Raw genomic sequence first — 14,608 nt, 5'->3', positions numbered from 1 at the left:
CTCAGGAAAAAGATGAGCTCCGGAACAAGATGGCCTCTTCAAAACGCATCAAATACCGAATTTGACATTTTTCGAAGCAGTCGGGTCCTGAGGCAGGACTGTAATTTTCTGGAAGTCTCTCTTTTTTTTTAAATTTGAATTTATATCCCGCCCTTCTCCGAAGACTCAGGGCGGCTTACAATGTGTTAAGCAATAGTCTTCATCCATTTGTATATGATATACAAAGTCAACTTTTATTGCTCCCAACAATCTGGGTCCTTATTTTACCTACCTTATAAGGAATGGAAGGCTGAGTCAACCTTGGGCCTGGTGGGACTTGAACTTGCAGTAATTGCAAGCAGCTGTGTTAATAACAGACAGACTTAGTCTGCTGAGCCACCAGAGGTCTCTCACCTAAGTACTGATCAAACCTGATCAAATCTTTTCAGCCCAAAGAAGGTTAGCCAAGCGACAGTCTTATTGAGATCTTTACCCTCTTGGCTGTTGCTTGCAAAAAGGGCTGGGAAACACATGAACAGGAAGACTGACCCCATCATCAGTAGTGCTATTCAGCCGGACTGGTTTGGGTGAACTGGTAGCAGCGACTGTGGGTGGGGGCGGGCATAATACCATCCTTTTTAGCTACACTTTTGAGCCTGGACGCATGTAAGGAAGGTGCATGACTGAGCAAAGCACATGCGCGGAAGGCCGGGCACATGCGCAGAAGGCCGGGCACATGCGCGGAAATCGCGCAAGGCAAACCGGTGATAAGAATATGTGAAACCCACCTCTGCCCATCACAGCCAATAAACCACAAATATGACTCTGGCTTTTAACCACTGCTTGTCACGTTTGAGCTCAGAACACAAGGTTGGCTCTGTTTATTTTAGCCCCCTATGGATCTAAGAAGATGAAATGTAAGGAAAATAAACCCAGAAACTGGCTGAATAAGCCATGAATACATGATTTATCAAACGGCCTCTGGGATGGTCAACAAAGCATAGCCGAAATAAATTTCGGCTATGCAAATGTCTTGAAGAAAAAATTCCCTTGCATTCTTCTTTTAGTTTCCATTCTATTAGATGAAAGAGATTTCTTTGGGGAGGGGGGGTGGAGAGGGGAGAATTTTAATGGATGGAATTTGTGTACAGATAAGAGGGCCAAGGAGAACATGGATTGTTCTGTGTTTCATATACAAATATCCTTTCAACCTCTCTGACTTCCTACCCTTCCATTAAATTCCAAAGGAAAACCAACTCTCCCACGGAGGGTGTTTTTTATGCCCCAGCTGCAGGGCTACTATCACCTCTAAGGCTGAATCCTCATTTTGGGAAATTGTTGGAGCACTTCTCCATCTCTGGAAAGAGTTTGGAGAAAGTTTCCACCTAACTTTGTCTCCACACGCACAGAGATAGTCCTCCACTTACAACTGTTCATTTAGCGATTGTTCAAAGTTAACACTGCCACTGGAAAAAGTGATTGAGGACCATTTTTTTCACACTTACAACGGCTACAGCTTCCCTGTGGTCACATGCAGTGGTGGGATCCAGCTGGTTCTGGCCGGTTCGGGTGAACCGGTAGTTAAATGGCTGGCTGCCCCTGCCCTTCCTCTCCCCGCCCTATTTTGGTTCCCTGGCAGTGGTGGGTTTCAATTTTTTTTACTACCGGTTCTGTGGGTGTGGCTTGGTGGGCGTGGCATGGCTTGGTGGGCGTGGCACGGCTTGGTGGGCGTGGCAGGGGAAGGATACTGTAAAATCCCCATTTCCTCCCGATCAGCTGGAACTCGGGAGGTAGAGAATAGATGGGGCCAGTCAGAATTTTTACTACCGGTTCTCCAAACTACTCAAAATTTCCGCTACCAGTTCTCCAGAACTGGGCAGAACCTGCTGAAACCCACCTCTGCTCCCAAGTAAGTGCAGGAAGGCCTACTAGGCCCAAAACAAGGGGTGGGGATGGCATGTCCCCCACACCTACAGCCCATTTTTTCTCCCAGGGGGTGCAGGAGGTGGAGTGCTGCCTGTCACACACCCCTGGCCACGCCCACCCAGCCATTCATTAGGGCAGAGAACCAGTTGTTATATTATTTGAATCCCACAACTGGTCACGTGATCAAAATTCAGACACTTGGCAACTGACTCATATATATGACAGTTGCAGCCTCCTGGGGTCACGCGATTCCCCTTTTCAGACCTTCTGACAAGGAAAGTCAATGGGTAAGCCAAGGTTCACTTAACAACCGTGTTGCTCACTGAACCACTGCAGTGATTCACTTAACAGCTGTGGCAAGAAATGTCATAAAACAGGGCAAATTCACTTAACAATTGTCTCCTTTAGCTGCAGAAATTTTGGGCTCAGTTTTGGTCGTAAGTCGAGAACGACCTGTATACAGTAGTGGCCAAAATTGTGGAAACCTTTTGGGAAAAGTGTATTTCCTAAAACTAGCTAATAACACCACCTTTTTTTTTGGAGTAGTACCCTAAAATTATATATCAATGGAAAGATAATTGAATCAAGAATGTAATGCAATAACTTTTATGAAGGATTTGCTATTAGAATAGCAGTTAGCAGTTACAGAAGAATAGCAGTTACAGAAGAAGAAGAAAAGTGAAACACACAGAAAAAAACAAGATATACAAAAATTATCACCATGTCAGTTAGTACTGAGCTGGGTAACCTTTAGAATGAATTATGGCCTTACAACGTCTTCCCATGGAGTGAACCAAGTCTTTTAGTTCTTCAGCTGTTATCATGTGAAACCAAGATTGAAAGATTGTTTCTATTAACTGGGTTTTATTGCTGGGTCACTTCTGGCTAACAAGTTTCTTTAGTCGGCTCCATAGATTTGTCAATTGGGTTAAGGTCTGGGCAATTCCCAGTCCATTCCAGCAATGGAATAGGATTATCTTGAAACTCAAAAAAAAAAAAAAAGTGGTGTTGTTAGCCATCAAACCTCAAAAATACACTTTTCCCAAAAGGTTTCCACAATTTCGGTCACTACTGAACACTGGATAATTGCACAAGGCTTTTTGTGCTTTCTGAGCCTGGTTTGTCTCTGCAAATAGCCAAACCACAGAAGGAGGGAAAAAAAGGAATCTGGAGTGACTTTGTTTCATGACATTTTTGGTTCCCTTAATCCCCATCACTCCATTCTGACGACAATTACCAGTGTACCTGTTGTTTGCTATCGGTAATGCAATTTCAAACTTGGCAAGGAATTGGAAATACTGCTCTTCGGTTTCCTTGGTGAACCCCGTCCCGACCATCAGCATCCGGAGGTCCTCGGATTTGATCACCCCGTTCTTGGCGATTGACTTTGAGCTTTTGATGTTGAAGATCCTCTGCAGGCATTCTGACAACCACACCGGGTCAAGGAAGTAGAGGTTCCTCAGCCCGTGGCTTGTGTCTGGGAAATGCATCAGCGTCCCAGTTTCGATCAAGAAATTGATGGCTGGAGGGAGGGGGGGAAGGAAGGAAGATATCAGGCTAACGGGACAGGCGCCTTTTAATTACCCCATCGCTTCTTTCTAGATTGCCATTCAAAAATTGCAGTCTGTCTTTAAATTCCTCTCGTACTGGGGACCTTTCTGCTCCGTTCATTCTCTTAAGCTTTCCACGCAGAGTCTGCTGTGGCAGACAGAGCAGAAGAGATGTGTATATCCACATTACTAGGGGTGGGGGGAAATTACAAAAGACGCGTACAAAGCTCCACACTGCATTCTGGCCCTGAGCCAAGCACGTTGTTTCCAAATGTACTCCTAAACTATGAAATGTGTTCCTCGGAGGACTGCTAATAATAATCCATTCACAACTTGCAATTTATTCATAGGCGGTCCTAGACTTAACAGCCATTCATTTAACAATCGTTTAAAATTACCGTGGCAACAGCAAAAGTGACTTATCCCTGGCTCTCCCATTTACGACGGTTGGAGCATCCCCCACGGTTTTTTGTCTTTTAATGACCTTGTAATCCCTTGCATCGGAGGGGGAGGGGGGAGTCGGGGCAACTGAATGGAGCTGAGTGTTTACTGGCCGGATGCCCTTCCTGTTGCCAATGAGGAGCTTTGTTCAGCAGATACATTCTCATTGTGTCCAGAGAGAGAAATACCTGCCGCTACCTAGGATTGAACTCACAGTGAGGTGAGAGCTCCACCTCTAGGCCACTGCACCACTCGCTGGAGCATCCCCATGGTCATGTGATCAAAATTTGGACACTAACGGGCATGTATATGGTATATGTCTATGGTATATGTACATATACATATATATATATCACACACACACATATATATGCACATACATGCATCTCTCTCTCTCTCTCTCTCTCCCTGTCCCTGTCCTTCTCTCTCTTATGTATATGGCATAGGGTCCCCTGTTTTTGCAACCTTCCCAGCTGCCTTCCGTCAATCAAAGCCAAATTCACTTAATGACCATCTGATTTACTTAACAGCTGCAGTGATTCGTTTAACGACTCTGCCAAGAAAGGTGTTCCTATTTTGTTTTAAATGGTGAGCCCTCTTGAATTTCTGACAGGTGGAAAAGCATATAGAAATTGGACATCTTCATTGTTGTTATTCCCTCTGTCTTTTATAATATCCAGTCCTTCTTGAAATACTCGCAACACCCTCATGCAAACCACCTTACGAATTTCCTTATGACACAACGGCTAACCTTGCTGCTTTCACTCAGAGAAACATGCGGCTATGATGCAACCGCAGCTCACTTTTTGGGGTTTCATGAACACCACAAAAGGCTTGCGACCACAACTTTGCAAACACAGGCTGAGTTTGTGAGCAGAATCTACTTGTACACTGCCAACCGTACTGTACACTTAGCCTCTGACAAAATTATGCATAGCTACCGGACTGCATGTCTTCATAATCCTTGATGTCATTAGCTGGAGTTTTCTCAATGATTTCTTGTATTTCCTTGTCGGTGAGATATTGCACGCTATCGTTTTGGCTTCTCCTCTGTTGCTCAATTGTGACGGATACTTGAAGGCTCAAATAGCTCCTCGGGACCTGTTACATGAGAGTGCAAATCAATCTCTTGATCAAAGCAAAGTATTTTGCTTTGTTTTATATAGTTTTATATATTATATACCATATTTTTTGGAGTATAAGACGCTCTGGACTATAAGACGCACCTACCTTTTTTGGTGAGGAAATCAAGAAAAAGAAATCTGCCTCTGCCTCCCAGCAATTTTGCCTCGTTGCAGCAAACAGCCTGCTTTACTTTCATTTTCGTTTTCAGCATAGCTTGATTAGCACAAGAAAAAGAAAAATCTGCTCCCAGCAATTTACCTCCTTGCAGCAAGCAGCAGAAGCCTGTACAGCAATAGGCAATGACAATCCCTGCAGCCTGAAACAGCTGAGAGTCAGGCTTGTCCAGAATGCTTGTCCAGAATGCTTGTCCAGAATGCTTGTCCAGAATGCTTGTCCAGAATGCTTGTCCAGAATGCTTGTCCAGAATGCGGCTGCGCGGGTGATAGAGGGAGCTACTCGTGGCTCCCATATAACACCTCTCCTGCACAAACTGCACTGGTTGCCGGTGGTCTTCCGGGTGCAATTCAAGGTGTTGGTTACCACCTTTAAAGTGCTCCATGGCATAGGACCGGGCTATTTACGGGACCGCCTGCTGCCACCGATAGCCTCCCATTGACCTGTGCGCTCACACAGGGAGGGTCTCCTCAGGGTGCCGTCAGCCAAACAATGCCGGCTGGCGACCCCCAGGGGGAGAGCCTTCTCTGTGGGAGCACCCGCCCTCTGGAATGAGCTTCCTCTGGGGCTACGATTACTCCCCGACCTCCGGACCTTTCGCCGTGAACCCAAGACCTTTCTGTTTCACCGTGCAGGGCTGGACTAATACACTTCGGTTTTTTAATCGGGTTTTTTAAAATCATTTTTCTAATATAATTTTTAAATGGGGTTAGCCAAATTGAGTAAGATTTTTTAAAATGTTTTTAAATCTATTTATCAAATTGTTCTTATTTTGACTGTAAACCGCCCTGAGTCCTTCGGGAGAAGGGCGGTATAAGATTAAATAAAGAAATAAATAAATAAATAAATAAATAAATAAATAAATAAATAAATAAATTAAACTTGTGTTAATTAGTCTGTGCTGAAGCTGAAATGGGCTGTTTCTTCTTGCTCCAAGGAGGTAAATTGCTGGGAGGCAGAGGGCAAAGGGGCTATTGAGTGGGTGGGGCAACATTCGGTGCACAAGACGCATCCAAATTTTCACCGTATTTTTCCAGGTGAAATATTTTCTCAGTAAAATACGGTATACTCGACTTAATCCTCCAGGGAAAGATGGAAGGCAAACGAGGTCCAGGCAGAAGAAGAACATCATGGCTTCAAAATCTAAGGGACTGGTTTGGACAAAATGCGCCAGCACTTTTTCATGCAACTATTGATAAAAATAGGATTGCCAAGATGATCGCCAATGTCCAATGATAGATGTGGCACAAGAAAAAGAAGAAGCCATCCCAATGTATCTGGATGCCCTTGGGTTGGATTAGACAAATCAAGGAGGAGGATGTTTCTACCCATGGAAGATGGTTCTACTATTAGTCTGGAGACTTAAGGCAAACCAACAAATCTGAAGGCAATACATCTTTGCAAACCAGATGCTGGGTATTTGAAGGCCATCAGTCTCGTGCACTGTTAACAGTAGCAGAGTTGGAAGAGACCTTGGAGGTCATCTAGTCCAACCCCCTGCTCATGCAGGAGACCTGTATAAGGGATTCGAACCGCCGAACTGCCGGCCTTTCTGATCGACAAGCTCAGTGCCTTAGCCACTGAGCCACCAAGTCACTGCTTTCAAACAATTCAAATGCATCTCCCAAATCTATCATCGTGTCTAAATTATTCTCTAAATAAGCAACCGTTGTTATTATGAGATCATAGTAGAGCACTGACCGACTCAAATTGGAGGAAGGTTGCAGGAGAAATAGCATGTAGAACTGTGGAATAGGAACTTGATTCTTTCCTCTTCCCCAGATGTTGCTGAATTACAATTCCCAGCTTCCCCTATCAACTGGCTACAGGCCCTAGAAGATGTGGATCACCAACCTCCAGAGAGCCAAGCCTTCTCCCTATTTGACATAGACGGTTAAGGAGATAAGGCTAGAAAAGCTATTCCCGGATGCTGTAATTCAGTCAGATTTATTCCCATATAAGATGAGATCAAATGAGTTGGGATTATAGCCAGCACTCAAAAGTCACACCCAGTCATAAAGTAAATGTACATTGTGCAGACTACTTTGTCCCACCGTCCAACATCTGCATAATCTGGGCACGCAAGTGCAGCTAAGGTGTCTTAACGTGTACTACTACTACTACTACTACTACTACTACTACTACTAATAATAATAATAATAATAATAATAATAACAACAACAGAGTTGGAAGGGACCTTGGAGGTCTTCTAGTCCAACCCCCTCCCCAGGCAGGAAACCCTACACCATTTCAGACAAATGGTTATCCCACATTTTCTTAAAAATTTCCAGTGTTGGAGCATTCACAACTTTTGTAGGCAAGTTGTTCCACTGATTAATTGTTCTAACTGTCAGGAAATTTCTCCTTAGTTCTAAGTTGCTTCTCTCCTTGATTAGTTTCCACCAGTGCCATCTAAACAGTGCCATCTTTATTTTACTTCTCAGCAGGGCTTACATGTCTCTTAAAAACGACAAAACGGAGACATCCCTGAAACCACCTCCCCACCTTGTCGAAAATTACACACCTTATGCAATATACCATCTTATATTATACAAAATTATACAATCTTATGCATAGAATTGGAAAAATGAGAATATATCATCGGAGGAGGAAGTGATAAGAAAAATCCTGGACTGTGCTGAGATGGATAAATTCACAAAGGAGATAAAAGAAAAGGAAGATACGGAATATTATATGGTATGGAATAAATTGTATAATTGGATAGAAATTAGAAATGGTAAATGATGAAAAAGGGGAAAAGGTCACACACACACACACACACACACACACACACAAAAGGGGTAGTGCATGAAAGAAAATGAATTGTTATAATGATAGGTATGATGGAATATATACAGAAATAAGGGATAATGGGACAAAAAAGATAAGTATAATTAAACGAAACAAGAGGTGGAAAATGTAAATAATAGAAGAATACCAAAATGATGCTGATGTAAAGATGTTTTATGTTAGTGTTATGTCTTCTTGTTGTTGTTTTTTAAATAAAAAGTATTTTAAACCCCCACCCACCCACCCACTAAAAAAGAAAAGAAAATTACACACCAATCTCCCAACAAGCCTCTGTGAGCCAATGGAATTTCCGACATCCTTCATGTTTGTGCTGATGTGGAAGATCAGCTGTCGCAACCCATCCAGACCTTCCAATGTTTTGCATGAGAGTTCACTGCAAAAAAGAAACGGCAAGAGAAAAATCGCATGTAACCCCTATTGTTACCTGGGATAGCAATAGCACTAGGCTTATATACTGCTTCAAAATGTTTTACAGCACTCTCTAAACCAGGGGTAGTCAACCTTTTTATACCTACCGTCCACTTTTGTATCTCTGCTAGTAGTAAAATTTTCTAACCGCCCACTGGTTCCACAGTAATTTGCCGTATATCGTTGTTTGCGCATGCCTCTCGCACATCGTGGATTGGGTTTGGGGGTAGGGACTGGCTACCAGCTCTGCTTGTCTGTTACAGCTGGGTGGTGTGGGGGGGGAGATGCACAAGCTATTTTGGGATGAGGCTCTTTGGTTTGTGGTCGCACTATAGCACCATTTAGTTTCACTTACATAACGTGAACTAAACTTACGCGCGGGCGATACGAATAGTATATTTTCAGAAATTTAAATTGTCACAGGGAATTTTATGAAAACCTAATGAAAATGTTTTTAAATAATGCTATGAATTTTTTTTTAAAAGTCAATTAAATTTAAAAAAAGGAAAGTGCTTCAGTATCGGACAAAACCCCTCCCACCCACCATGAAAGCTGGAACGCCCACTAGTGGGCGGTAGGGACCAGGTTAACTACCACTGCTCTAAACGGTTTACAGAGTCAGCATATCACCCCTAACAATCTGGGTCCTCATTTTACCAACCTCGTAAGGATAAGAGGCTGAGTCAACCTTGAGTTGATCAAGATCAAGCTGCTGGCAGTGGACAGAGTTAACCTGCAATACAACATTCTAACCACCGCGCCACCACAGCTCTTAGTGACACTTCTAATTTCATAATCTGGCCCTAGATTTCCTACTGGTTTTTCACCCATGGATGAATCAAATCTGACCACGCTTAGCTTTTTTTTTCCAAAAAAAAGTTTTTATTGGTCAAAAAAAAGTTTATACAAATACATATCAGGTATGGTAAATTTTCATTTTTCTTATACGTGATAAGAATTTTACTCAAAATTTTAAACACATACAACAGCCATATGGCAAGCAGGTGTCTGAGTAGCTAAGTTTACCAATCTTACATACGCAATAAAGAAGGGTCAAGAATAATCAGAATATCATACGAAAGAGAATAAGTAAAACCAACACAATACCAAATATCTTTGTCACCTCCTAGTTTTGGATCTCAGAACTCTGGGTTCAGCCTGACCCAACTCCAGGGCCGCAACAGCGGCAGCCGCCTCCGCCCCATGGTCTATAACCTCCCCTTCTTCAATTCCTGGGTCATCTGATTCCAGGAGGGCTTTGTGTTCCTCCACGTAGGCCGTAGCCTCCGCAATTGTACTAATTTTTTTCGTAATGCCCTCCCGGAAAATCATCAATCCCTCTGGCATCAGCCATCTGAAGCCTACTCCCTTCTGGTACAATTTGCTTGACAAAAAGTAATATTTCTTTCTCATTTCACGTACCTGTCTGGGAATCTGCCTCAGAATGGCTATCTCCCTGCCCCTATAAGTCAGTGCCCCACTCCTATGTTTTCTAAGAATTTCATCTCTCGTCTCTCTTTTCACAAATTTGACATGAACCTCTCTAGGAACTGCATGCGTGCGTGCATATTGTGAATTAACTCTATAAACTCGATCCACATCCCAATTCATAAAATCAACACCTCTCCCAAGAAATTCTCCCAACAGTTTAGTCACAACATCTCTCAAATCTTCTTGGTCCACTTCTTCCAAATTTTGAAACCTAAGGAAATAAGACATTTTATCCATCTGTAATCCAAGCACAGCATTGCTTGTCGTCTCCCCTCTTTTCTGCACTGCCCGCATCTCACCCTCCAAACCTTCCACTTTCTGCTTATTTTCTGCTGAGACTTGTTGAGTATCCTTTAAGTCCTTTTGGATAGTCACAATTTCCGCTCTTATTTCATCCAGTTTCTTGTCCATATTAGATAACTTTTCCAAAATTCTCTCCATTTCTCCAGCAGTTGGTCTCTGACCTTTTGCCATTAAAAAAAAATTTTTAAAGTCCTCAGGCAAGCACAGTATCCTTATAATTTCCTCCGGATCCACCAGGGGGCACTCACAGGAGCAACGAGTCCAGAGTACAGTTAGTCAACCAGGAAGCCGAAGGGAAGTGATGTCATCAAGATTCTCATAGTGAAGGCGGAAGCTGGACGCCACCATTGTTCTCAGAGGAGGGGGCCTCAAACCTCCCTCCTAAATTTCTCCATCACCTCTTCTCCAGAGCTCCACAAAACCGTAATCTTGTTATTTTAAGTTCTCCTCTCTCCAAAGTGATTCGATTCTTCCAGTCGCAGGGGAGAAAACCCCCGCACTCCGGAGCACTCCACCACGCTTTGCCGATATCCCTTCCCTTCTTCATTCCTCAATTCTTCTCCGCTCCTGTTCACCACCAGGCTGCTGCAATTATAAATCCAAAGCCCCGGTGTCACTGGGCACAGCGGCCTAGGCGACGACCAAAATAATGGCCGCGGCCTGTGGCCTCCGAACCCCGCCGAGCCTAGGACGCGCCAGCATCGGTCCCCCCAGTCCTGTATATCGGCTGGGGGACCCCTGGCGAGCCGTCTGCGCGGCAGGTGTCCTTTTCGAACACCTGGCCCCTGAGGGCCTCGGCGGCGGCCGGATTCGGACACTGGAGGCAGGAGAAGCCTTCCAATCACATCTCCATGAGCAGCTTTTTGAGATAAGCCGAGATCAACTCAGCGTTCCTTGTTATATTTGCCCCTTAACCAATGGCATTATTGCTGAAAACAGAAAGGAAAATATTTTGCTAAGTACCTAGTCCTGTCCCAGAGGTGGGTTTCAGCAGGTTCTGACCAGTTCTGGAGAACTGGTAGAGGAAATTTTGAGTAGTTCAGAGAACCGATAAATACCACCTCTGGCTGACCCCGCCCCTATCTATTCTCTGTCTCCCGAGTCCCGGCTGATTGGGAGGAAATGGGGATTTTGCAGTAACCTTCCCCTGGGGAGGGAATGGAGATTTTATAGTATCCTTCCCCTGGAGTGGGGTGGGAATGGAGATTTTACAGTATCCTTCCCCTGCCACGCCCACCAAGCCATGCCACGCCCACCAAGCCACGCCCACAGAACCGGTAGTAAAAAAATTTGAAACCCACCATTGTCCTGTCCCTTATTATTAGCAAAACTGGCTTGCTTCATTGATAGCCCAAACCAGTTGTCCACTCTAAGCCATAAGCTGAGCTGTCTTTCTAACGATGCTCCACTTTCCTGGGTTCAAGGAAATGCAATTAATAAGCAGACCGGGAATTCAGGAATCATGGTGTCACAAAAGAGGCAGACAATAAGCTATTGTTGACCTCTAATTCCTTCTCTGCTGAAAAAAACCCAAAGATCTCCCATTTAAACGTCCTGCTAAGCTTGGCTAACCAAGCCGTAGAAGGTTCATTACCAGCGCATTTTTGTGGGCAGCAACTGTGTCAGCCTGAAAACTCAAGCTTTAGTTAATGCTATCTTGTGCTCTGTTTGTGGCGCACGTTGGATTGAGCTGTAAAATGAAAATGTATCCTTACTTTGTAGAAAAGAATGTGACCAGCTCTCTGCAGTACAATTTTGTTAGGCAACCACAGGGTCCTAACAAACCTAATCTCAGACATTTAAAAACCTCTCTTAATTTATTTTATTTTATTTATTTTGTCAAATACATATTAAATAATATATATAAGTATAAGCATGAATTGAATACATAAAATGAATACAACTAAAGGGAACATTAGGACAGGGACGGTAGGCACACTGGTGCTTAAGGATTGCTTTGACTTTATCACACTCTCCTTGGTCATCACGTTAAAACAAATAGTGGCCGCTTCCTTCTAGACACAATAATCCCCAATCTTTCAGGAAAGATGTTTCCTAGCAGTACAGGTAGTCCTCGACTTACAACAATTCATTCAGTGACCGTTCAAAGTTAGAAGGGCATTCAAAAAAGTGACTTTAGGACCATTTTCCACACTTTGGACTCTCGCAGCATTCCCCATGCTCCCATGATCAAAATTCAGACCCTTGGCCACTAACTCATCTTTATGACGGTTGCAGGATCCTGGGGTCATGTGATCCCCTTTTGCAATCTTCTGACAAACTCACTTAACAACCGTGTGATGAACTTATGGACTGCACTGATTCATTTAACAACCGTGGCAAGAAAAATTGTAAAAATGGGGTAAAATTCAAACGTCTCGCTTAGCAAAACAAAATCTGGGACTCAATTGCAGTCGTATGCTGAGGACTACCCTGCAGCAAAACTCCCCAATTTGCTCGCAGCTAGACCAATGACATCCCTCTTCCTTAGTGATACTTGAGTAGTTGAAAAGCAAGCAGTTGGAAATAAGAACTTGCTAGTGTGAATTGAAGGGCTCAGTGGCTAAGATGCTGAGCTTGTCAATCGAAAGGTCAGCAGTTCAGCGGTTCGAATCCCTAGTGCTGCCGTGTAACGGGGTGAGCTCCCGTTACTTGTCCCAGCTTCCGCCAACCTAGCAGTTCGAAAGCATGTAAAAAATGCAAGTAGAAAAATAGGGACCACCTTTGGTGGGAAGGAAACAGCGTTCCGTGCGCCTTTGGCGTTGAGTCATGCCGGCCACATGACCACAGAGATGTCTTCAGACAGTGCTGGCACTTCGGCTTTGAAGCAGAGATGAGCACCGCCCCCTAGAGTTGGGAACGACCAGTACATATGTGCGAGGGGAACCTTTACCTTTAGTGTGAACTGTTGCACCCATATCCAACTTACTGCAAATGCTTAAATGTGATGTCTGGAAAACCAGTGGCTCTTGAACCAGAGGGAGATCGACAGAGGGCCAGGACGTAGGCTCTTAGGGTGGCGATTCTCTCGACACGGAATTTGGTTTCAATGAGATCCAGATGCGTCCCTACCACCAGCACAACTGAATTTGGAGCCTTTGCCTGGAAAGAGAGAGTGGCATTAAGCTATGGTTCATTTAAGCCACAGTTGGTTGGGAGAAAGTAGATGTGGTCTTGCAGGTAAATGAAGGGAACATTCCCTATTTGGCCAACTACTTCATAGGAAGAACGGGGGCAAGAATGGGGTATATCTAGCCTAATGAATGTCTAGTCTAGTGGATGGGATTCTAGTGAATAGTGGCTAAGATGCTGAGCTTCTGGATCGAAAGGTCTGCAGTTCAGCAGTTCGAATCCCTAGTGCCGTGTAATGGGGTGAGTTCCCGTTCCTTGTCCCAGCTTCTGCCAACCTACCAGTTCAAAAGCACGTAAAAAATGCAAGTAGAAGAATAGGGACCACCTTTGGTGGGAAGGTAACAGCGTTCCATGCATCTTTGTCATTGAGTCATGCCAGCCACATGACCACGGAGACATCTTCGGACAGCGCTGGCTCTTTGGCTTTGTAACGGAGATGAGCACCGCCCCCTAGAGTCGGGAACGACTAGCACATATGTGCAAGGGGAACTTTTACCTTTACCTTTACCTAGTCTAGTGAAAAGAAGGGCTAGGGGTGACATGATAGAAGTGTTCTAATATTTGAGGGGCTACCACAAAGAAGAGGGAGTCAATCTATTCTCCAAAACACCTGAGGGTAGGACAAGAAGCAATGAATGGAAACTAATCAGGGAGAGAACCAACCTAGAATTAAGGAGAAATCCCCTGTCATTGAGAACAAATAATCAGTGGAACGGCTTGCCTTCAGAAGTTGTGGGTGCTCCATCACTGGTAGCTTTTAAGAAGAGACTAGACAGCAATTTGTCTCAAGTGTTATAGGGTCTCCTGGTTGAGCAGGGGGTTGGACTAGAAGACCTCCAATATCCCTTCCAACTGTGATGCTGTTCTATGCTTCTTTTTAAAGTTGGTCTTGCCTGGCATCTGTTGTGCCTTGTCCGCTTTCCCCGCAGCCGGGGCCTTCTTATCTGCTTCCGAACGCTGAGGAATGTCCTAGCATGCCTCCCGGCCCCAGCCCTGGCTCCATGCCCAGACAGGCCGAGGAAGAAGAAGCGCCTCCAGCCCCCAGCCCTGGCTCCATGCCCAGGCAAACGGAGCAACTAGACCCTCCCTCCCCACAGCATGTGAGCCTGAGGAAGGTCAATTACCAACAGCTGCAGACTGGAGTGACCCTCGCTTCAGGAGAATTGATAAGCGGCGTCAACAGAAGGAAGGGAGGGGCAGGCCGGGATAAGTGCTGAGTCATGGAGCTACACCCCATGGCCTATATAAAGGATCTGCTTTCTGGCATT

At 44.5% G+C, this 14,608-nt stretch overlaps 1 protein-coding gene across 1 annotated transcript in view; it reads right to left on the bottom strand.

Moving 5' to 3' along the window:
- LRRK1 (leucine rich repeat kinase 1) overlaps window positions 1–14,608 on the bottom strand; it is a 112,243-nt gene that overhangs the window by 45,635 nt on the left and 52,000 nt on the right. The window contains exons 17-20 of the mRNA XM_058155914.1: window positions 13,138–13,310; window positions 8,259–8,379; window positions 4,838–4,997; window positions 3,151–3,427 (exon numbers count right to left, since the gene is read on the bottom strand). Of these exons, the coding sequence (XP_058011897.1) occupies window positions 3,151–3,427; window positions 4,838–4,997; window positions 8,259–8,379; window positions 13,138–13,310 (731 nt within the window). The remainder of the gene's footprint in view (window positions 1–3,150; window positions 3,428–4,837; window positions 4,998–8,258; window positions 8,380–13,137; window positions 13,311–14,608) is intronic.

This window comes from Ahaetulla prasina, chromosome 13 (assembly GCF_028640845.1).
Source record: "Ahaetulla prasina isolate Xishuangbanna chromosome 13, ASM2864084v1, whole genome shotgun sequence".
NCBI lineage: Eukaryota > Metazoa > Chordata > Lepidosauria > Squamata > Colubridae > Ahaetulla > Ahaetulla prasina.
Note: the sequence above shows the minus strand (reverse complement) of the source record. Positions and strands in the feature narration are given on the sequence as shown.